General features: G+C 38.7%; 2 protein-coding genes and 1 long non-coding RNA gene across 5 annotated transcripts in view; all 3 read right to left on the reverse strand.

Annotated features, from left to right (window-relative positions):
* akap1b (A kinase (PRKA) anchor protein 1b) overlaps nucleotides 1–7,858 on the reverse strand; it is a 10,866-nt gene extending 3,008 nt beyond the window's left edge. The window contains exons 1-3 of one of the 3 annotated variants that reach the window (XM_008308712.3): nucleotides 7,527–7,858; nucleotides 2,484–4,027; nucleotides 263–387 (exon numbers count right to left, since the gene is read on the reverse strand). In XM_008308712.3, the coding sequence (XP_008306934.1) occupies nucleotides 263–387; nucleotides 2,484–4,002 (1,644 nt within the window). In that variant the 5' untranslated portion in view covers nucleotides 4,003–4,027; nucleotides 7,527–7,858. Of the gene's footprint in view, nucleotides 1–262; nucleotides 388–2,483; nucleotides 4,028–6,198; nucleotides 6,702–6,792; nucleotides 7,439–7,526 lie in introns of those variants that run through there. The other 2 variants (XM_008308714.3, XM_008308713.3) reach the window with 2 other exon arrangements.
* A 326-nt stretch (nucleotides 7,859–8,184) lies between these two features.
* LOC103377770 (ATP-binding cassette sub-family G member 4-like) lies at nucleotides 8,185–19,249 on the reverse strand. Its single transcript, XM_017032289.2, has 14 exons — nucleotides 18,260–19,249; nucleotides 16,958–17,075; nucleotides 16,734–16,866; nucleotides 16,305–16,355; nucleotides 15,876–16,021; nucleotides 15,494–15,617; nucleotides 15,303–15,417; nucleotides 15,072–15,214; nucleotides 14,188–14,286; nucleotides 13,244–13,412; nucleotides 12,361–12,461; nucleotides 11,868–12,026; nucleotides 11,658–11,776; nucleotides 8,185–10,766 (listed from the first exon to the last, which is right to left on the reverse strand). Exons 1-14 carry the CDS (start codon nucleotides 18,534–18,536, stop codon nucleotides 10,541–10,543), a joined length of 1,980 nt encoding a protein of 659 aa, XP_016887778.1. The 5' UTR covers nucleotides 18,537–19,249; the 3' UTR covers nucleotides 8,185–10,540.
* A 385-nt stretch (nucleotides 19,250–19,634) lies between these two features.
* Nucleotides 19,635–24,337, reverse strand: LOC107988487 (uncharacterized). Its single transcript, XR_001759965.1, has 3 exons — nucleotides 24,275–24,337; nucleotides 23,966–24,097; nucleotides 19,635–19,752 (listed from the first exon to the last, which is right to left on the reverse strand). It is a non-coding gene; the product is annotated as an uncharacterized LOC107988487 (long non-coding RNA).
* Between the last annotated feature and the right edge of the window lie 491 nt (nucleotides 24,338–24,828).

Below are 24,828 nucleotides of genomic sequence, written 5' to 3' on the forward strand. Positions count from 1 at the left end.
AAGAGTGTTTTAAACACAGCAGAGCAGCAGCAGCACATGTGCTTAATAAACTTTCATGAAGTATTTCTTTATTTCTTTTAATGTATTACAAACTAACACCTAAATTAGAATGCATCCTGGTCTGGTTGAGATTTCCCAGAGTACCTGGGAGAGGGGCTCTTTCATTCACCAGGATTGAAAAGAGACAAATAAGTTTGATGGTCAATGGTTAATTACTGTCCCATCCCAACCACTGGGAAGCTTTTTTGCCTCTCTGACTCACCTTTGGAACCTCAATCTCCCAGATGACGAGCTCGGAGCTCAGAGAGGCAGCGTGGTTGCTCTGGTTGTCCCCGTTACCCATAGTGCAGCCGCTGTCGACCGAGTCCATACTATTTACATCGGAGCCTACAGACACACAAAGATAACAATAAAATAATAAAATACTTGCACTGCATTTTGGTACTGGTAAGAAACTGACAGAAACAATTCAAAGTGCACACAAATTCTGAGCAACATAGAACACTCTCATTCAAAAGCAGTTTTTCTATCCCAGATTGTACAGTAGAGACAGACAAATGATCTAAATACAGCCAACATGTCACCATAACCGCCACAACACACTGACCCCTGCAGGCCAGTCAGGAACAAACTGACTTTCGGAGCAATCAAGTGATGTTTTACATAGGTGTACTGTTATATGGAGAGAAAGTCACTTGAATACACACACACTGAATATTCTAAAGAAGACCCTCAGGAAATGTCTTGTTCAAAGTGAGCAAATGTACACTGAGAAAGTCACTTGAATACACACACACTTGAATGTTTTATTGGTATGTATATTTTCACTGCATTCTAATCTTAACTAATCACTGTCTCTCAGCACACGTCCAAACCATCACAGCCCTTTGGGTCTCAACAAGTAGAAACAAATTAGCATGCTAACAACTACTGACAACCAAGTGTCACCAAATATCCAAGCATCTTCTATGAGTTCTCACTTATTTGGAAATAAGGCTTTAGGACGGGACACCAAAGTTGAAAGAGCTGAAATCAATGAATTCAATTTCAGTTCTAAGATGAGGCAAAGAAGCAGGTTGTGACCACACGCTAAATACATCCCTCAGAATTCTACAAAGCCACTAACCTAAATGTTTAGACATAAATGGGTGAAATGTAGAGAAATTATTTGCATACATAGATTTTTTTTTTTTACATTTGAACTTTATGACTTGCTCTCGTAACAATGCATTTGCTTTTATTGGAATTTAGAGACATTTGACCCAGTTAAAAGGTAATCTTTTCCAGGGGAGGACAATGTGTACTGCTAGTCAGCAGTTTGTTTTTCTGCATAAATAACAAATGTGTGGCTGTGTAGACTCAGGGTGTGTGTGCTCAACTGTGCTTAAGAAAAAAATGTAAAATCTTATGTTATTATGTTAATATGTTACCACAAACCTCTTACTCTGTTTCTTGAAGCTATTTCAAAACCTGTTTTGACAATTTGACAAAACAAAACCCAACATGTCTGCAGGGTGTCAGTCTCCTGCATTTGGAATATGTTAAATGATGATGTAGTCCAAACACTGAAGATTTCTGCTGTATTTTTCCCCACAGGAAAAATAGGCCAGGAACCGCTCCTTACTAGATGTTTTTCTGAAACACTTTGCCCATTAAAAAATTGCATCATATCAGTTGACATTTACATGACTGCACAGCTATACCGTAACCATACATATATAAGGTGAAACCATCAAACAAACATGGGACACACTGCTTCCTGAAGGTGTCGGGATGCAGAAGTATTCTGAGCTTGGCAAGATCAAATTCCACAGTAGTGTCATTACTCCTCACCACAAGGGTTAATGGCACAGATGGACATCAAAGGTCCTGGGGAGGTGGCGAGTACCACTGTGGGAGACCAAAGTAAAGCTGTGTGGCTGAATTCAACCTCCAAACAATCTTACCACACCAGACTGTGGTGCAGTTAAAATAGTCCATTGAGATTTTCTTTATACAACAAAAAAAATGATTGTTTTTTGATTGACAGCAACATCCCACTGAAGTCAATTCTACGTCGTTGTTCAACCTCTCTTTTCACAAAATTAATTACAGATTAAAATGCAATATTATTAATGATAAAAAAAATAACAGAAGCTCAATATTTCTTCCCAGAAACCTTCACACATTTTAACTACTTTAAATTACAGATTAAAATGCAATATTATTAAACATAAAAATAACGGAAGCTCAATATTTGTTCCCAGAAACCTTCACACATATTAACTACTTTACACCGTATTAACGGTATTTTTAGCCTCCTGTTTCTACGTTGTAGAAAATTACTGGTTTAACTGATACTTGTATAACTGATAACTTGATTTAAAAAAATAAACCCAAACATTTATACTTAATATCCTTTTTTACCAGATAACTACAAAGAAAAACTGCCCCTGCCGGCACCAGCGGCCTTACAAAAGGTCAAACATAAATTAAAACCTCACCTCCTGATTGGTCCGCTTCCACCTCACTTGTCCCATGAGCTTTGTAGCCGAGGCCTGCTCCATTAAGCTTGATCTTGGGTTTAGCACCCATTGAGTTCTCTTCAATTTCTGTCAAATCCATTGCCTTGGTGCAAGTCTCCACTAGTGACTTGGCTCTCTCTGCCTCTTTTACTGACAAGTCCGTAACTTGGATCACATCCAACTGATGGTCATACGTGCTGCTGGGCAGCTCCTCGCTGCTGATGCCTTCCTCAAATGTGCTGCATGCTGAGTCCTCAGCAATTACATCGGCCTCATCTCTGAGTTTCGTGTTGAGTGAAGACGCACTCTGTGATGCTTCCTGTGATGATATAAGGAACTCAGTCGGTACAGAGTCCGTCTTAAGATCCCTGTGACTGACCTCAACAGGCTCTGATATTGGAGTTAACGAGCATCCATTTGTGATCCCTTTTTCTATTGCCCCTCTTGACTCGTTGATTGGAGAGGAGCTGGTTAGTGGATGGTGATGGTTCTGGGCAATAACAGGCTCCTGTTCAGAGCAAGGCACAGCCGTGCTGCTGATAAAGCCCTGTTGGTCGCCATCTGTGACCTGGCACCTGGTGACACTGAGGACCTCCTGGGTGGCTGCCGAGATGACCCCAGATACAAGTCCAGCTACCAGAATCTCCAGATCTTGCTCATCTCCACTGCTTTGTATTTTGATACCCTCTGGGATCGCTGATAACGACAGGGAATCTTGAACAGAGGTCAGTGTGACAGAAGTCAAGTCTGGGGAGCTTGTTACAAACAAATCCTTGGATGAATGCTGTGTCTCTTGTGTATCAGACTCTGAGGGGGGTATGCTTTGCACTTTGGCTGGAGTAACTGTGCAAACACATATCTCTTTGCTTCGCATTGCGACCTCTCCCTCAGGCTCGGGTCTCTCTGCATCCGACAGGTAGGTTTTTATGTCAGGGGAGCTGGTGACGTCATTAGACCTGCAGGGTTGGATGATCACTTCGACCGAACCTTCTGAACGAGAGGCTAAATCTCGAAGCTGATGTTCTTCCAGCTCTGTAACCGAACAGTGCACTGAGCCTTCTTCTGCATCCCTGTGGTCATTTACTGTCACCTGCAAGATGTCATCTCTGCCAGGTAATGACTGAGTCAAATCAGAGGGTTTGAGGACTTCCTCTCCTCTTATCCGACCTAGATGTGTGTCATCTTCCTCAGAACATTGTCTTAATGAAGATGCTGCTTCATAGTCCTGGTTGTGAGCATAGGAAAAACTTTCATGCTCTCTCTTCAGGTTAGTGGCGTGTACAGATCCTTGGGCAGATCTTTCAGTGCCATTTATGGGGGGGACCACCAAACCATTGCTACCCTCTGTTGGAGATGTTATAAGGGTTGCATCAGTTGGCGCCCCCTCTGGGCTACCCTGGCGGCTGAGTCGCTCTTTCTTTCGCGAGATGTACCACCACCAGCCGATTAGTGCAATTACTCCGGGTAGTGTGTATGGTAAAACAGAACGAATCCCCATTTCCTCAGAACACTAGCAGCTACACCTGAAACAAAAAAAGACATTGTGTAAGATGACTGTACTTAACATTTAAATTGTCTTAGTAAAAAAAGACTACAGATCAGAGTGTGGAATAAATGATGTTTATGTTTACACAACCAGGGTGAAACTAATACTGTACTATATAAGAATAGTGGCTTTATAATTTTAATGGTTAATGTAGTTTTTAAACAAGAGACAAATGAAAGGTCAACAGGTCCTCTAGTGATACTGAAGTATATTTTAGCACAACAGCTGACACCTGCTGGCATGTTAGTGGCTAGGAGCAAAGGAATGGGAAGTACCTTTGACTTGCTTTGGCAAGGTATAATGTAAAGCATAATAGTGTTAAAAGATTTACAACAGCAAATGTAGCTTTAGTTAAGTGGAATTCAGTATAACAAGCTATTTGAACACATGTCAGTGTAATTATTAGTAATTATGATAAGTGGGACACATCCTGAGAGTGTAAAATGACAGTTCAGCATAGAAAAAAATTACTCATATCGCCCTCAGGAGAAGAATATTGAATGAATGAATGAGCTGTGAGCAACAGCTGTTTAAGATCAGGTTAACAAAAACTATCTACACTGATCATTTTAGGGAACAGTACAAGTGCAATACTAATTAATCTGCAGGAAAACCATGTATCTTAATGTACAGGTCTTTGACAGCTGAAAGCCACGTGTTATACATGAAGTTTGGGGCAATCTCAGGCAGAAACAAATTAAAGGCAGGCAGTTATCTCATTGTAGAACTATACAGGGCAAATTATAGTACTGATATAAACCAAGCCAGCGGTTATGAAACTTTTTACACTGTGTACAAAATTTGAAAATGTCTGTCAACCCAAGTACCTCCAAGTCTGACCAACATCACCCCTGTTTATACAACTGTATAGAAATGTTTTTTAATAATTTATAATATTTATCAACTGAGGACACAATAAAATTAACTAATGAAGTAAAACTGCAACAGACACTTGAATTCAGTTCTGTAACATGACAGCTGTATCTAATGACAAAGTGGGTCATTTATAGGGTAATTAGATCCTTCCAATGTACCAATAGAGGGAGTCCAAGTACCAACAGCAGTACACTTACCATAGTTCAAGAATCATGGTGCTAAATGCTATGTGCATCCATGGCAATAATCTAAATGACTAACTTAATTATCAAAGTGATATGACGCTATGTATTAACTGGACAAGGTTAGTGAGACTACAGGTCAGAAGACGACCAGTTGCAATGCAGGAAATGGGTGTCAGTATGTAACACAGACAATTAGACACACACTCACACACCTTAGTATGTGTTGTGTTGGCTGATCACTGTGTCTGTGCCTATGTAATGGTGGCCTACACTACTTTCACCTTGAACAAGGTTACCAACAGAAGGTACTGGCAGTGACACAAATGTAGGGCAGTCCTTATAGGACATACCAGTTACTCCACTGTGCCTTTCTCAAGTGCTTTGGAGTAAGTTTCAGCCTTTGACCTTGTCAGCTCAGACAGGAGTGGTTTGGGTCACTCATATGTTAGGCATGCTCAGCACAAACAGCCAAAAGACTCTCTACAGTGCCTTAATCTACAGCTACAACAATACAAAGTAAAAAAAAAGTTTAGTTATATGATTCTAAAGATCTCTTTAAATTTATCCTGGTTATTTTTGTATAGTTTTCCACTTTACTCAGCACAGAAACACATTTGTACTAATTGTGCAACATGACCTCATAGTGTATGTTATCAGATAAAGGTCAGTCACTGGTAAATCTGACATACTCAGCACAGAGTTCTGCACCGTAAACACGTGTAGCTACTTCCACGTTTCTATCGTCAAAAGTATTAGTTGCTTTTAAAAAAATGCACGCCTTTTCCCTCCAGCTAACATTTTGCGTTAGGTATGTTGTACGTGTCCACACACCGACATTGCTGCACGCCTGCTGCAACAGTCCAAATCTCCCTATTAGCATCGACGTTAGCAACAGTCGGCTAAACCCTTAAATTTAGCTGACAGGACACTTAGCCAAAACACGTTTACAATGAAGAAAAGAAAAACTACACATTCACTTCCTTGTGAGCGTGAGTCACGTTGTTAACTTTCAACTAAACTAATGCTAATCCATGTCAACGCGCTACAAGCAGATAACACGAACAACAGCGTTCTAAAATAATCCCACCAGCGTCGTTCACCGTCGTGTGTGGCTCCAGGCTCCGCTCTACATGTGCGTCCATAAAGGAGCAGCACGTACATGTAATTGGCCAGTTGAATATGTACGTAAACAAAACTACACAGTCTACTCTTTTATGCCTATGCCTTGATGTTAATAGGTTAGATTATGCATACACGTATTCCACAACATTGTATGGTGGGTAATGTTTCCCCACGTTAGAACGGACATAAACGGAACTAGTGGGCGACAGGGTAGCATGCTGCACCTTTCTTTAAATGTAAGCCTAAAGTGTCTTTTAGGTTCATACCACAAACGCCGAATCCAACAGAAAGCATCTGTCTTTAGCGATACAGTTTTTTTGAGTTGAGTGAAAATACAACAACGACAGACGCATGTAAAATTCACATTATATACACGAGGTTTGGCATAACTGACTACACGGATGTGAACTGAGGCTAAGGTTATTCCCTTCACCCCAGGGAATAAAGCATGGCACATCGAGTGGGCCCAGGGGCGCGAGACAAAAATTGATGAATTTAGTAAAAAAAACAGTATGCCGGTACACTAGCTACCCCGTTGGCAGTGAATATAGGAACATACCTGACTGCACACCTCCAGCGTTCTATCTGCATGGTTTTGTCACACTGACTATGGCCGTTGAATGAATGGAATCTTGATTAAAGCCACGTCTTTTCGATAGTACATTTAGTAACAACCAAAAACATGACTGGACGTAAAGGCTTTTGCATAACAGCGTGAAGCGTAAATGCACCACCGAGGGCAAGTGTCACACTGACGCAGGGTTAAAGGACATTTTAAGCCAAAGAGCACTCCACTGTCCTGCCTGGGCCTCAGACCTCACCGTTAGCTTAACAAACGGGCCCGGGGCAAACCATAAATGAATGGTGTCAACGTATTGAGTATTAAAACTGTTTAAGTTAAGATATAAAACTGCACATATTCATTATTCGAGCATTTGGAGGCAAAACGTGAGGTATTAGCTCAGTTTCAGTTACACAACATGGACAGAGGCTAGTCGAACTGCGGCAACTGTTAAGTTGGATGAAGATGTGTAGGCGAGTTGTTCAATGACATGGGCTAATAGCGTCCATTAAGAAAGACCCTTAAATCTAGACTCATAAATAAAAGGTTGTAAAGTCTGCATAGATGTTTTTTTTTAACCATGAGCGCGTGTCACACCCCTATGAGTGTATTTGAACTAAGTCACACTGTGTGTACGTTCTGCAGACGGCTACAGGCTAACGTGCTCCTCTAACTTAGCTGCTACATCATGCTGTGGCCTTTCTTCTGTAAAAAGTTGTTCGTTTACTTACAGTGTTTTAGATTCTGCTGTGCCGCCACGGTGAGAGCTTTAGCGATATTGTGGTTTTACCAAACGTGTCCCCTCAGAAAGTCAAGCTCTCCTCCCCACGTGTTGACCGACTAGCATCATTCTTTAAAAAAAAAAAAAAAAAACACACACACACCAAACAGCTGGTAAAATCGCGCGATAGTAAGACCCTGAAGTCCCTCTCAGGCTCGCGTTATTTGAGAGCGCAGTCAAAGGCACCCTGGCTGGCAATGTGTGACACTAAATTTCAACATGATACAAATCTGGTTCCCATCAACATTTGATACCTTAAATGTTGTAAAGGCTTTGAATGTCTTTTATGATGGTGCAGGATCCTTATATATATATATCCTTTTTTGCAGGATCCTTATATATATGTATATATAAGGATCCTGCACCATCATAAAAGACATTCAAAGCCTTCAAAACATTTAAGGTATCGGGATCCTTATATATATAAGTATATATATATATATATATATATATATATATAAGGATCCTGCACCATAATAAAATGCATTCAAAGCCTTTAAAACATTTGTGTGTGTATATATATGTATATGTATATATGCATTTGTTATGTGCACTTAAAACCTAGTTAGCCTACCTTATATGCTAGTTATTTGTAGCAAGTGTGATTCAATTGTCAATACAGTTTAGTAAAGTTCCATTAATGTCCTGGACATAAATAAAATGTCTGTTTCAAATGTCACAACATTTAAGAAAATAATCGTGCTAGAAATTCCAGCTGTTCCTGACGAAATCTAAGGAAAAACTAAACATTAAAACAGTTTTAACGTTACCTCTGCAACATTAATCCAGGAGGCAGTTTTTGGGATGTTGAAACACAACTCTGCACATTGATTATATCGTTATATATTTTCATGGATGTTGACTTTTTGGTGTGGGATGCTCTAATTATCTAAATAACTACAGTTTGTGTTAGTAAAAGCCGGGTTCCAGTGTCCATTCATAAAAGACAAAACAGGAAACTTGCTGATTTGGACATGTTTACTGTATATGCTTGTACAGAGTGAATATGCTCGAGGGTCTTTAGCTGAAATCTTTGTGTGTAGGCCTTACCTGTAAACTTCTTCTTCAAAATTTTTTTTTTTTTTTGAAATTAACACCTTTTTTTTTTACAAGAAATGTTTTCATTTTAAGGCTGTTGTGTATTGAAAAGAATTCAGTAGCCAACTGATTGTCAAAAATAGAATATACCTCACACAGGAGTGTTTTCTTTTATCTCACTTTGATGGAACGTCATGTGACTGTGACAATATTTGTAAGGCACCAGTTCAAACAAACTGAAACAAATGTGCGCAGAAATGGTTTCTGTGCTGTTTCAACGTCAATATGTAAAGAAATTGAAATCACAACATTTTATATATTTTGTTTTCTCTATCAGTGATGTTTGTAATGCATGTAAAAACAGCTTAGAGGAATATTTACAGTTCATAGTTACACATTCACACAAGCAAATACACAAGGACAGTTCTGCACAGCAGTCATTGTTAGAAAACAAAACCAGTTCAAGCTAAGCCCTAACTGTGGCATTAGTAAAACCATAATTTACTCTGACTATCTGATTATCTAGAGCACGTGTCAAACTCAAGGCCCGGGGGCCAAATGTGGCCCGCCAGGCCGTTTTGTGTGGCCCTCTGGAGCTTTAAATGCATTTCCATCATAATAAAGTTCATGCTGCTAAATTTTTCTTAACCAGATAAAATTAAAAGTTTTTTATTACAGAGCAATGAACAATTTTTTTGTAACCTTAATAAATAATAATCAATTGCAGAAACTTTTATTAATACATTATGAAGTAGTTACATTTATACAATCTTCCAGTTACAACCGGCCCGTCAAGGGGAACTGTATTACTGACGTGGCCCCCCCCCGATGAAAATGAGTTTGACACCCCGATCTAGAGCCTCAGAAACATTATCCCTCTGGTCCTGAAAAGGACACACAAACACACACATTTCCTTGATTTGTCAGCATCCTTACATTCTGTATCCTGAAGGCATTTTTTTTCATTATCAGAGAACAGAATTGCTTTCAAAAGCAGAACTTCACACATGAAATCGATCAGTATGTTGCGTCTCATTTGTATTACTCATCAAAATGCAGAAAGTTTACAAAATAATGATAAAAGTGGTTGCTTTTCTCTAGCATTAGAGTGCATCTACATACAAAACTGGAGCTCACACAGTGCTGCAAAATAAATCCGAACTATTTTATTTAATGCTACATATTTAAAATCATAAGATGGTATAAATTATACTAAATTATGAGAAACAATTATATCATAGTGGCGCTTTGGCCCAGAGGCAATGTCTCTGTCATTGGTGTGGAACACCAGGGTTCACCTCCTGGGCAAGTTCGAATCCCGGTTAGGGCAGTTGGTACCTTCCAGTGGACTCACCACCCGCAGGACGGTTCGGGGGGGTTGGTACGGTGCAGTTTGATTGGGGCGGTGACTGCTGACCCGGTAACGGATAAGCGGATGAAAATGGATGGATGAATGGATGGATGGAATTATATCATATAATAATACATATACAAACTCAAGCTTAAGAATGAAAGAAATCTCAAAGAAACTGCTGTTATGTACTGATAGATTTAGTCATTTAGGACTTGTTCTCCAATGCAACAATAGTATGTATATCTTTTGCAAACAACAGTATTTACAGTTCAGTGCAAACAGCAGGAAAATCAAATGTGCAGGAAAATAAAGAAACATGCGTATGTTTAGCAAAATGACTCAGTACCTTTGTTCTTTAATGTACGTTTTTTTCTGAGGTAAAATGGGTATAAGTTAATTTATAAGATTACTCATCACATATGTACATTGTCAAACATTGTCCTTTCACGGTTTAACATGTAAATTGAGCATAAACTCTCTACAATAGAAATAGTAGTTGGTGCATAGATAAAAACAGGGCTGCATTGATATTGCAAGCATTGATATCACAGAGGACGTTCATTTGGTGAAACCTATCGCTCAGCTTTGATTTTGTAGCGAAGGACAATGTAGGTAGCCAACCGTAGGATGATGAAGAAAATGCCGAGGACGATGAAGTCTACGTAGAGCTTTGCGTCCTCTACGTCCAATAAGTGCAGCACTTCCTCTGGCTGTTGGAATTTACACGTCTCTACCGCACACTCCAGCTCTGAGCGGGTCATGCCGTAGATGGACAGGATCACGCCTTCAAATCCATACCTGGTGAGTGTCACATAAAAAAAAAAAAACAATGACTTACACATGACTTTTTGTAGAACAGTATAAATGGATGTGGCAAAATGGTGGAGCACTGAGTGCGGGAAGGAATTGAAAAAAAAATGTTGAGGTGCAATCTGCTATGAAGAGCCAGGTAAAAAGAAAAAGAAGAGAAAAAAAATTAACATATGTTAAAAAAAACATGACCAAAAGGGGGCAGTAATGCACCAAAAAAGAGGTAGAAGAGGAATAAGACAAGGAAGAAAAGGTCAAATAAGAAGAAGAAGAAGAGGATGAAAAAGAAGAGTTTACACTTTGGTCTTTTCTGTTTTTCTGTTCTGTATTGACTTAATGAAAGTATCTTTGAAGCTTTGATCAGAATATCATGAACATTTCAGCTGACATTTATCCTGACCAAAGTCATTTCTTCTCTGCCAGGTAAAATAATTTGAACTCCCTTTTCCTCTTTGCAACCCACATAGGCTGCCACAGGAGGCGCCATTAATTATGTGGCTCCTCTGAGGCTTGAACCCAGGACCTTCAGTATGTAAGGCAGGCATAATAACCACCACATTAATACAATAACTACACACAGAGCTCCTTTTGCCCCAAACAAAGTAAAAAAAAAGGTCTATGGTAAAAATACTACTCTTACAGATTTACTCATCAAAGTTCAGAAAAGAAAAAAATACACTTCAGAATAATCACCATCAATGTTAAAATACACAAAGTCATCATGATCAACCTTTATATTGTGAAGTATCCTGATATACCCACAGTGTGTACTGTTTATATTTCACTGTCATTATTCTTCATCTTGCAAATAATCCCTTGTTTTTCTTTTTCTGTTTTGTTTGAACAGTATTTTTTTTCCATTGCCATCGAGCTACACACCTGACGTAGGAGATGTAGGAGCTCCACTGCAGATACTTGGGGATGGTGTCAAAGTTCACGAAGAACCCGGAGAAGAGCAGAACTGGAATAGCTGTGACAGGTCCAACAAACGTGGCTACCTGTTTGAGAGTGCAGAGAACACCTGCTCGTATCTTCACGTCTAACACAAGTGAACAAGAATCACAGGATGATGGCGCTGAACTGACGTACCTGCAGTGAAGGGGACGCAGCCCCGACCAGCAGACCGAGGGACTGAGCTACAAGTGCAGTGCAAATGGACAGGGCTACGAAGAGCAGGTACCGACTGGCTTCAGGAGGCTGCTTTGTCATCCAATACACGATACTGCAGTACATGATGGGGCAGATCACCTACAACAAAACACTTGTTTTAATTATTATCAATTAAAATTACAACTTAAAAAAATCCACTACTGCATTGTTACTTTGAATAAAACTGAAAATGAAACTTAAAACTCAGATTTTCTTTTTTTTTTGTAAGTTCATTTGGTTTATTTGGTCAGAGAGCCTTTTATGTGCAGTCTCATTCCAACCAGTGATTGACTACTGATCAGATCACATTCCAATATTTTTATTAACTGCATTAACATCCCTACTAATAGATACTGCCGCCAACAGAGAGAGAGAGAGAGAGCAGTGGTGTACTGACACAGAGCTTCTCTTTCCAAACTGAGTTCCAGCTCACCTGAAATGGAAGATCAGCCATGGTCTTGGCAAGGTAGTAGGCTTTCAGGCTGTACCAGTAGTTGAGATGTTCTCTCAGAAACACTGACATCTCCAGAGGAACTGTCAAGAAGGTGGAGTCACAACAAGGAAACACTCATTAACGTTGTTATTGAACTGTGACAGCGCATCAGAGTTTTGATGAGCTAGAAAAAAAAATTGTAATAGTAGATACAAACTCTGAGTTTACTTATTCCAAACTACAATAAGTTTATGGAAAATATTTTTTTAAATTTATGAACTAATCTGTTTAGTATTGATTAACAGTGATGTGACATTTTACTAGCTGTGGATTAATAACAGTGATTTAAATAACAGCAGGTAGATGCATGTGTCTCACAACTATCTTTATTTGTGACTAATCCAAATGATGGAATTATTAATATGGAAAAATGTCAAGAAAAAGGTGTAAAAGTATAAACTCAAAATGTGCTTCCTGAAGTTGGTGATTTCAGTCACTACTGAGCATCTTGACAGCGGCCTGTAGAACGTATGTGGAGAGTTTCTTTCAAAACCTGTGGTGAAGTTGTTGTTCTCAGCAGTATTAACCTGCCAAAAGTCCCTCACAGTCTGTTTGACAATCGTGTCAGTCAGCTTTTCAGCTGTAGACTCGGTGCACTGCGTTCAGTGAAACTGGTCTGACGCAAGCCTGAAGTTAAAGCCTCCACAATTATGTTGCGATTCTAAGAGCTCCACTGAAAATGTTTTCCCGCAGTGTGTATAAATAACAATGTATATTCCCTATATATTCTTTTTTTATTTTTATTTATTGTAGTTTTTAAAATGTTGTTGTTTTTTTTTAGCTCAGCTGTCTTTAATCGATGACTTGATGAAGTTATACTCACAAGTTAGCACAGTGGGCATGAGGGCGCCGAACATGAGAAAAAGCATGGAGAAGAACAGGAAGCCAGTGTTGTTGAAGACCCTGCTAGCATCATTTCCGATGTTCAAGTAGAGCAAACCTATCAATACACCGATGAGGATGTGAGACATCAGTCTCAAATGGGTCAAAACCTGTGAAACAAACAAGAGTAGATACAAATGATTAACTTGTATTTACTACACGAGCAGAGGTATGAAGAACACAACTGCCTGATGCTTAAATCATAACTCTACATTTAGAGACACGATGCAAACATTAAGACTGGAGAGCTTATGGACTGTTGTCTTTGATAAAATAAAAAAATAATTCTATTATTTGCGTCACTGACACACTGCCGTTACTCTGTGATGTGTGTTTATATATATTATTGAAAGTTCTGCCTGTGATGGTCACATTGACAAATAAAGATAAATAATTTGCAGTAAATTAATAGTAGGTTTCAGTAAGTGAAATTGGTTACCATATTTTCCTGACTATAAGACAGGTGCAACTTATATATTAAAATATATAATTTTACATGTTTGTTATTTTCACACTGATAGCCCCTGGAGGGCACTCTAGGCTTGTGTACCAGTGTCTCCTACACTTGTACCACTGAAAATGTACACGTTCATAGCGATAGCCGCTAGAGGGCACTGGTGCGACTTGTACTCCGGAGCGACTTATAGTCTGGAAAATACAGTAATTTTCTATGGCACACCTGATAATCTCTCACTCTTGTGCTTGTTGTTAGGAATCTGCTCTATAGTTTAAAAAAAACGTAACAACATATTCAATTAAATGTTCAATAATTAACAAGGTCAGTTTGATTCTGTTGGAGTATTTTGCTTTTTACAGACAATTCCATGGAACAAATTTGCTGGTAAATACTAAAATTCATCCAGAAAAATTCCATATGTCACTTACCTGGTCTCGGCATATTGTTATAAAGGTTCTCTTGAAGAGGATACAGAACTGTGTTAATGTACTTGTGGCGAAAGTATGCTTCTCCACATGGCCAGTGTCCTTTGGAGTACAAGCAAGTCACGTCGTATTAAAAACATCATCTGTCTTTTCACATCAGCATCACAGAGACTCATGTCAGGAACAATCATCCATCCACTGATGCAACTGTGATATTTGACCCTGTATTCGGGTAAGGCACTGCCTCACACCGTCATCGTACATTAATATGTAACACTAGACATGAAATGCAAGTTGTTTGTTCCAGTAACTTGAACCATTGAGAAAAACAAGTATAGTTAATGTATGTGCCCATCGTCAGATAGAAGAAGTCCCAACGAGGCCATTATAGTGAACGGTGTGAGTAAATGTATGATATATTTACAAAAACAAAAAACATTTCTAAATTATAATAACTATGGCTGTCCGATATTAACTTTTATTCTTTTTTTATTCCGACACTGTCCGATATTAACTTTTATTCTTTTTGTATTCCGACATTGTCCAAATACTTAATTTCTGATTCCGTTATCAACTGATACTGATATAGCAGGGCAGTGGTGGCCTGGTGGTTAAGGAAGGTGATGGTTTAAAGCAGTGTTTCTCAATTATTTTTCACCCCCACTGTACTAAGTTGCTGGTACCAGCATTCTGCATACAATCCCCTGATTATTTAAATTGATTAATAAAACGAGCTGCAATGCTGCCATCTAGTGGCTTTTACTTTGACATGCATCCGTTTTCCCCCAAAACTATTAGGGCAGACATCATTTGGCGAGACCAGGGCCAATACAATCGGCCGGCTGATATTATGGGACATCCCTAGTAATAACACAACTTACACTCACCATGGGATCTGTTGTCTCACACACAGAAATGTCATTGTCATCACATTGGTTCTTTTTCTTCTCAACTGCACACATTCCGTGTTGGACTGCCTCGAACAACATAGGATTCAGGTCTCCGTACTCACCTGATGCAACTTCAATAACTGACGGGGAAAAAAAGAAAAGAAAACGTTAACGTTAATCATCCTCAGCAAACTGAAGGAAACAGATGAATAAATGTGGGATGCGTACCAAAGTCTGCGGGATTGTGGTAGGTGGGACAGTAGAGACCCAAACTCTTCAGATAAGGGATCAGGTAGGGCACCGAGCCTTTGTAGATGCACTGACCCTGACTGAGAATGTACAGCTGTGGAAGTAGACCACCACTGAAAACCCCGTTTAACATTTGCCACACATTGATTAATTTTGGGTTCACTGCCTACCTTGTCAAACATCTCAAACAGTTTGGCACTGGGTTGGTGTATGGTGCACATGATGGTGCGACCGCCCAGAGCCAGAGAACGCATCAGAGAGACCACCTGACAGCACGATACGCTGTCCAAGCCACTGATGAGGGAGACAGAGATTTTCTTTAACAGAATTTATATGATTGTTGTGGCGAGTATTTCATTTGTGTACTCATCAGTACCCTGGTTGGGTTTTGAATTGCATGAATATGCAATGGGGTGTGTGGAGGAATGTTCAATGACAGAATTAAGTGACAAATATAAGGTTTTATATTAGAAAAAAAAGTATCGAAGGACAGTTGTCAAAACAGAGGACTTCAAGTTTACTTCATCAACTGTGAATCTCAGTCTGTCTCACCTGGTGGGCTCATCAAAGAACATGACTGGAGGATTGTTGACCAGCTCCAGAGCGATGGCCAGTCGTTTACACTGACCCCCTGAAAGTGAGCTGGTCCGAGTGTGAGCGCATTCCAGGAGCCCCAACGCAGTCAAAATCTCATTGACCACCTAATGGAAAAAATATAAATACATATAAATATATAGCAATGATTAAAAACATCCGAGCAGAATTTCATTTTATATTTAGACAAATGTTTATGACTCATTGGTTTTATCAAGTAATCTTAAAGTGTTAATCTATAATTATATTATGTTCTGATACATGGGCCAGAGTGTTGGTGTTTGGCTGGATACTACGGGGGGGCGGGTTATTACGAAGAGCTTAATATTAATATCTAAGATCGGCTTTCTCTGTATGAAGATGAATACATATATTTTTTAAACCTACCAGAGTTTTCTTTACATCTGAAGTTTCATCCAGCTTCAAGTTGGCTGATACCTGCAATAACGAGAAACATGGACAGGAAATATGATAAATAATATTCACAGAAACTATGGAGGCCTCAAAGGGACGTCATTGATGACAAATACTTCAGGCATGCACGAGGAATTATCTTAAGAGCACGAGAAAAAAAAGTAATGTTTTCAAGTGCGCGCAAGATGGAGGTGGTGCAGGGCAGGAGAGTATGTGATGATGATGATGATGATTTATCGTGATTAATCCACAGTTACCTAGTGATTTTCATTTTCATTTTTATTAAACAAATTACTTTTTGGCTTGAATTGGTGTCAATAAATACCTCAAATTGCTTTATTTTTTAGTCTTAACCGATGGGTTGTAAATGTTGTGTTCTCCTGTACTCTACTCTCTGCTCACCATCATGGCCTCATGTGCAGTCAGATGTGGCAGCAGCATGTCGTCCTGCATGATGTAGCAGGACATTTTCCTGAATTTCCTCAGGTCCCGGGGTTTACCGTTCACAAAAATCTGACCCTTCATTCCTGTTTCCCTGCAGAGTAGGAAGAATTCACATTTACTCACACACAATATATTTGTGTACAATATTTATGTTATAGATCTTTAACAGGAACTTTCCGTACCTGTACCCAGCCAAAATATTCATTAAGGTGGACTTTCCAGCTCCTGAAGGCCCCATGATTCCGACCAGCTCTCGACTGCAGAACTTTCCGGACAGGCACTTCAGTAAGGCTTTAAAACCTGTCAATGACAGAAGAGACATGAAAATGATCTCACAATTTATCACATTTTTATTCTTCTTCTGTGCTGTGACAGTTTGGTGTCCATGCAGTGAGCAATATTATAAAACACTGCAACTTAAATGTCACACAGTCAGTTATTTCTGAGTCATACAGAACGGTCTTTAACATCGCAATATACTGTTAAATAGAGGGTCATCGGTGGTACTGCATGGGGGGGTCATGGCATTTTTGCTTGATTAGACTTTTTTTTTCCTGAATATTGTTTTATAATTTGTATATTTATAAAAATTAAACATTAATAAATAAACCTCTGTTTTATTTGAACAACAAGTAACAAATGCTAAATAATTGTACTTGGGCAATTTTTACATAAAACCAATTTTTTTACTCAATTTTTTAAATATTTGTGTTTTCGGATGAATTCTTCTCCAGCCAATTCTTGGTTCTTGGCTTGAAAACAACGTGTTTCAACATGTTCACTTCCGTTACCACTCTGCTCCCGTGGTCTTCTGTGCTACAGAACGCAGACCTTGAACAGTTCTATAAAAACTCAGACATGACCCACATACTGTCGCTGCTGTCAGTGACTGGTGCACACCACTCTGTAATATTTTAAGGTGGTGGATCTCAGCAGAATGCCACCCGTGTGTGTTCATGCAGACACTGCACTGTCGCCTACATATTTCTATAATATTAGACATCATTTTTACTATAAATGAAAAAATTAACCTTTAGACAATTAAAAGCAAATGAGAAGCCCATCAGAATTATGTGGCAATTATGGTCTTGTTCACGTTCATAACAGTGTAAAACATTAACAGCAAAATGCTGATTATGACAATTTGTTGAGGACAGGTCATTAAATATGATAATCTATTAAACAACATCAGCCATGTTTGGAAAAATTGTTCATGAAATGCTAAAGTGTTCATTAAATATGATAATCTATTAAACAAACAAACATCAACCATGTTTGGCAAAATTGTTCATGATATGCTAAAGTGTAAAATGAGAGGTAATAAAATGAAAAAAAAACTCTGTTATTATATGATATTATATATTTATTTTACAGGGTTGAAGAGTTCCGTTAGGCAACTGTACTTTTTTTTTTCCAGTTTACAATTTTCTCTTCCACCTTGACCATGAGGTTGACTGAGAATCAGATACATGTTATTATTTTACCTTTTCTTCTCCAGCATGGTCCTTCTTGGATGGTGTAGGAAAGGTCGGTGAACTCCAGGTCCACTGTTGAGCGTTTGGGCAGGTGTGAGAAACGTTGGGCATCGGTGATCTCATTCTCAACCTTCTTCAGGTGGATCAGCATGGATGGCTCCTGCTGAGGCGGCTGCTGCTGCTGAGGCGGCTGCTGCTGCTGCTGCGGCGGGGGCTGGCCTTCTCTATGACTGGTGTCCTCCACTGGAATACTCAGAGAGTCAAGTTCCAACGCCTTATTCTCCATGTCTGTGCGGTGTCTGCTTAAGAGTAAGATTTGTTTAGACAAATATGCACGGTTTTGTAATTCCTGTGTCTGTCAATATAGGATAAAATAATTCTAAATCTCTCCAGCACCACCGCGACATTTTGACCTGCAAGACAGTGTGATGGGGCAAGATTGGACGGATAATTGGTGAAATTTGTTAACCTCAAAAACACTGATGTCTGACCAATGAAAACCTAATGATGGGTTAGCTGAAAGAGCTGAGGCTCACCACATGTCATCTATCCTGCCTAAACTCAAACCAGACTAATTCTGTGATGCTAAATTCAACTAAATTTAATTTCAAAAACCTTCATGTGCTAGTTATCTTAGCGCATTAGCTAAAATGTTCTGCATTTAGAGATCGTGATGTCCATACCAAAGGTCACTCTCTGACCTTTGATTATAGCAGCTCAGCTTATCTGGCGTAAACTGTTCAACCTTTATCTCACCTTTATCTCTTGATCCAAAAAATACCAAGGTTGCACTGAAAAAATCTTATTACAAACAGTCAAATCCACACAGAGAAACAATATCAGTCAGTGGAATAAGGCTGACTGAACGAGGTAAAGCAGAAGAAAGTGAACGGACAGATGAATCTGTATCTGAACACACACCTATAAGTTACAGTATATTTAAACAAAAGTTAATGAATGTCATTCAGTTTCAATAACAGTGAAAGATAAACGGGAAAAGGTAATAGTACACACAAGTGGACGTTATCAGAGAGAGCAAATACTGAGGGAAAAAAAAAATGAGGGAAAAAAATCCATTGATGTAGTGTTTGAGTTGCTGTACAACAGGCCCGCTCACTAAACAGCAGGTGCAGTTACAAACATTGTCCAGCAGGGCCAAAGGCTAACGTTATTCTTTTTATGATACCACGATGAACTTTTAGTTCACTTAGATTTAAATAATGCCTTTGAAGGAACAGTAGATGTTTCTATATTCTCTTCATGTTTTTTTTATATTTGTTGACGTATTTAAACCTTATTTACAGACAAAACAACTTAAAAAATCTTTAGTGTATAAAAAATGGTCACAAGTTCAAAATGTAGAGACGTTTAACATCACCTGCGGCTGAGGCGGCTGCTGCTGGGGCTGCGGCGGGGGCTGGCCTTCTCTATGACTGGTGTCCTCCACTGGAATACTCAGAGAGTCAAGTTCCAACGCCTTATTCTCCATGTCTGTGCGGTGTCTGCTTAAGAGTAAGATTTGTTTAGACAAATATGCACGGTTTTGTAATTCCTGTGTCTGTCAATATAGGATAAAATAATTCTAAATCTCTCCAGCACCACCGCGACATTTTGACCTGCAAGACAGTGTGATGGGGCAAGATTGGACGGATAATTGGTGAAATTTGTTAACCTCAAAAACACTGATGTCTGACCAATGAAAACCTAATGATGGGTTAGCTGAAAGAGCTGAGGCTCACCACATGTCATCTATCCTGCCTAAACTCAAACCAGACTAATTCTGTGATGCTAAATTCAACTAAATTTAATTTCAAAAACTTTCATGTGCTAGTTATCTTAGCGCATTAGCTAAAATGTTCTGCATTTAGAGATCGTGATGTCCATACCAAAGGTCACTCTCTGACCTTTGATTATAGCAGCTCAGCTTATCTGGCGTAAACTGTTCAACCTTTATCTCACCTTTATCTCTTGATCCAAAAAATACCAAGGTTGCACTGAAAAAATCTTATTACAAACAGTCAAATCCACACAGAGAAACAATATCAGTCAGTGGAATAAGGCTGACGCTGTTTGGTATTGGGACTGAACGAGGTAAAGCAGAAGAAAGTGAACGGACAGATGAATCTGTATCTGAACACACACCTATAAGTTACAGTATATTTAAACAAAAGTTAATGAATGTCATTCAGTTTCAATAACAGTGAAAGATAAACGGGAAAAGGTAATAGTACACACAAGTGGACGTTATCAGAGAGAGCAAATACTCCGTCAACAAGTACATTCATCACAGTATATGAGGAAAAAAAATCCATTGATGTAGTGTTTGAGTTGCTGTACAACAGGCCCGCTCACTAAACAGCAGGTGCAGTTACAAACATTGTCCAGCAGGGCCAAAGGCTAACGTTATTCTTTTTATGATACCACGATGAACTTTTAGTTCACTTAGATTTAAATAATGCCTTTGAAGGAACAGTAGATGTTTCTATATTCTCTTCATGTTTTTTTTATATTTGTTGACGTATTTAAACCTTATTTACAGACAAAACAACTTAAAAAATCTTTAGTGTATAAAAAATGGTCACAAGTTCAAAATGTAGAGACGTTTAACATCACATTGTCGTGTTAAACAAAAGAAAGACTTTTGGTTTATTTAAAAGAACAACTCAAATTATACAGGTGAGAAATAAACAAAACCTATTTAACTTAAATTGGTTATTTTACAATAATAATAATATAATAAATGTAACTCTCAGCAGAGAAAGTTCTATTTTGTTTTTGACATTTACATTTGGTTCTGGATTAATTTATTAGTATTAAAAATAATGAACAAATGAACATTTGCCTCTGCCTATGTTTGCCTGGCGATGACATCATGCCGTGTCTCAACCAGTGAGAGAATTCAGGTTGGCCTCAGACGACTGCTGTGCTTACAAGGCCAGAAAATCACTGCAAAATTTAATTTTCTTATTACTGAAGTACTTTAGGTTCTAAAGTATCACTTAAATGCAGGCAAATCTCCTTTTTGGTTTAAAGTGTTAAAATATACATACTTATGATACAAACTTCACACAACATGACCTTTAAATTAATAATTAATAATTAATTAATAATTAATAGTGAGAATTTTGATTAGTTACTATGAAAATACTGCAGTACTAATACAGTCACAATAAATAGGGCTATCCTGGCTAACACGCACTAGTTTCCTGATATCAGTCTACCTTTTCCTTGCTGCATCTCTGTCCTACAGTGAACACACTGCTGTTATATCTGTTGACAGTACTAATACAGTCACAATAAATAGGCTAACACGCACTAGTTTCCTGACATCAGTCTACCTTTTCCTTGCTGCATCTCTGTCCTACAGTGAACACACTGCTGTTATATCTGTTGATAATCTCGTTTTAATAAACCTGATTTTCCTGCTGACACGACCGATTCTCCCCCTGAGGTTCTGCTGAACACCAACCAGAGTCCATACGGGTTAAAGACTGTGGAGTGAACAACAGGAAGCCACTCGCTGCAGGTGGAGGTAATAAGTACCTCAGAATGACAAGTCACAGAGTGCTGTGAGTACTGCAAAATGAGTGCTGTGTTGTTGAGCTGAATGCTTACATTATTGCAGACAGAACAGGCTGTTTTGACTGACTGTTCTGCATGTGTGAATCAGGTCTCAATGTACAAGTGCAGGTACTCTGACACAACCATTGGCCGTGTATGAGAAACGGACCGAGTCATCCTGTTTACAGGGCTTCTGACTTGGACTTGACTCATGCTCTTTAGTTGATTTGATAAGAACAGTCTTTTTTTTACTTTATATTAAGGAACATTTTTAAAAATATTAAAAGAGAAGAAAAATAAACAAAAATAGAGCACAAATTTAGGGATGTCCGATATTAACTTTTTCTCGATATCCGATATGCCGATATTTTCCAAACACTTCATTTTCCGATTCCGATAACTGATATAGGACTAGTAATATTTATTTGTTTATCTGTAGAAACCACTGTATTATGTTGCTGGAACCAGCATTCTGCATACAATCCCCTGATTATTAAAATAGATTAATAGAATGAGCTGCAATGCTGCCATCTAGTGACTTTCACTTTGGTAAACAGTCGTTTCTCCCCAAAACTATTTGTAGAGCACACATCATTTAGTGAAACCCAGGCATTGTGTTATCATTATCGGAGGAACACAAAATATATATTCAAACAAAATATATATTCAAATACATACATATACATACATATATATGTGTGTATATATATATATATATACACACATATATATATCATAAAGTGAAAGAAAATGAACAGGAGGTTGCCAACATGTGGATATAAGTTGTTTTTTCATTTGTTTTGTTCTTTGTTTCATTTCAATAAAAAAACATCCAAAATGAGCACTGTCCTCACGTAGGGCAACTTCATCCATCATCATTAATCATCATCAACTGTTGATGTTGATCAACAAAATGTTGGATCATCATCATTAATCCATTACATGATTGTATTTGCTGCTGGTCAGGGTTTCTGGATGCTAATGCTACATTAGCCCACACCTTATCCCAGTCAAATGCAGTATTCAGGTCTGAAACATCGCTCTCTCTTTCACATCCTGTCTACTGCTGGAGGTCTGTATGAGTGCTGCAACCAGAACCAACTGAGTCCTGAGACAAAGACACTTGTGCTTCCAGCAGAGTGGAATCATTTACAAAATGGACAATCTGTTCATGTTAGATTCCCATTTCAAAAGGTTTAGAAATGTTCAACATCTGCAGCTTCAAAAAATGATTCTTTAGTTTTAGTTGAATATTTTTCCTGGCAAATATACTTTTGTTAAACAGAATTGAATATTAACGCAAATTACGTAGTTGTTGATTCAAACAGGTGAGTCATATGGGAATATTTCGTGATTAGCACGCTAACTGCTAGCATATTTGAGGATCTAAAATGTCTAACAAGAATGAATAATAACCCTTGTATATTTGTTTCTGTAAACGATACACACACTCAGGAAGGTGGCCAAAGAGGAGGCACTGTGGTTCCTTATTTCTCCTCCTACTTCAGTTACATTACATCTGGTAATTTCATATTCAGCACTAGTATTTTGCTTCAGTACGTGCATGTGTTGACAGAAATCCTTCTCCTAATTCACGTCTTGACTCAAAGTGCGCAGCTGTCAACTGGTCTATTGGCATTTTGTTGGTCTATTATTATTATTAACCAAAACAACAGCACAGTTTAGAATAAATAAATAAAAGTCTCTCTGTGGCAGGCCGTAAGATGTAAACGCTCGGCTTTCAAACGATGCTACAAGAATGTGGAGCAAATGCGACTGGGCAAACTCCAGCAAAGGTTATTCCAGGTCATTTTATAGGGAGAAGATGAAAATGGTAAGATGATGTCACACTATTTCTACATTAGATAATGGGCCAAAAGAATATGTTAAGTCATTGCTATTAGCTCAAACACCGGCGACGGTGGTGACGACGCTCCTAAATGGAACACATCACCAGGTACTACATGCATTTGTTCAGCTCGGCCGCGTTAAAATGATTGTGTAAACCCCACAGAACATTACATGGAGTTGTATGAGTCAACACGTCACAGGCTGACAACGCTGACATGTCGCCTCCAGGGGATGAGGAGAGACACAGATTCAAAGCAAACACTGCTCAGGAAACAATGGAGGGATAGAAAAACAAGAGCTTACACTGGCTGCTGGCTGCAGAAGCACGTCTGTCCTCTGTGGTGTCGGATGTGATGTTATCCTTCCTGGCTGCTGCATTCGCTATCATCCAGAGTCTGTTCCAGTCCTCTGCAGCATCTACAGCATCACTGCACTCTAGAGCGGAGTAGAGAGGGCAGATCAGCACAGGAGGGAGGAAGGGAGGGAGGGAAGAAAGGAGGAAGCGAGGGAGAGGAGGGGGACGGGGGGGTGAATGGGCCCGGACTTAACAGGATGGATTGAGAGAAGACACTTAACCACTGTACAGACGGTGCTGTCAGCAGTAATCCTTACATCTGACGCCTCTGTTTCTGTAGACCGTGTGTTTCTGTTGTTCCAACCTCCATCATGGCTGACGGACACAGACACATGTGACGCATGTTTATGTGAATAATAATTCATATGTCTCACAGAATGTCAGTTTCATAGATCCAACATTTGGTTGTTATTAAATTAAAAACCCACAGACACATGTGACGCATGTTTATGTAATAATAATTATATATATGGAATATAATAATATGGAATAATAATTCATATGTCTCACAGAACGTCAGTTTACAAAGTAGATCCAACATTTGGTTGTTATCAAATTAAAAACTAGCCTATATTGCATTGACTAATAACACTGAGATTTTTATTTATTTATCGCACACACGTGTGTAGGAAAGCAGCCACAAAACAATAACACAAAGAGTAAATATTACATTTTTTAAAAATATTTTTAACAATATCTAATGGTCAATGCATTTTTTTATTCATTTGAACCACATTTATCTGAAATCTGTGTTGACCTGAATTAGTTTCTTTATTATAACTACACATATATAAATACACATATAAATATA

The sequence above is a fragment of the Cynoglossus semilaevis genome, chromosome 4 (assembly GCF_000523025.1).
Source record: "Cynoglossus semilaevis isolate Cse_v1.0 chromosome 4, Cse_v1.0, whole genome shotgun sequence".
In the NCBI taxonomy this organism is placed as follows: domain Eukaryota; kingdom Metazoa; phylum Chordata; class Actinopteri; order Pleuronectiformes; family Cynoglossidae; genus Cynoglossus; species Cynoglossus semilaevis.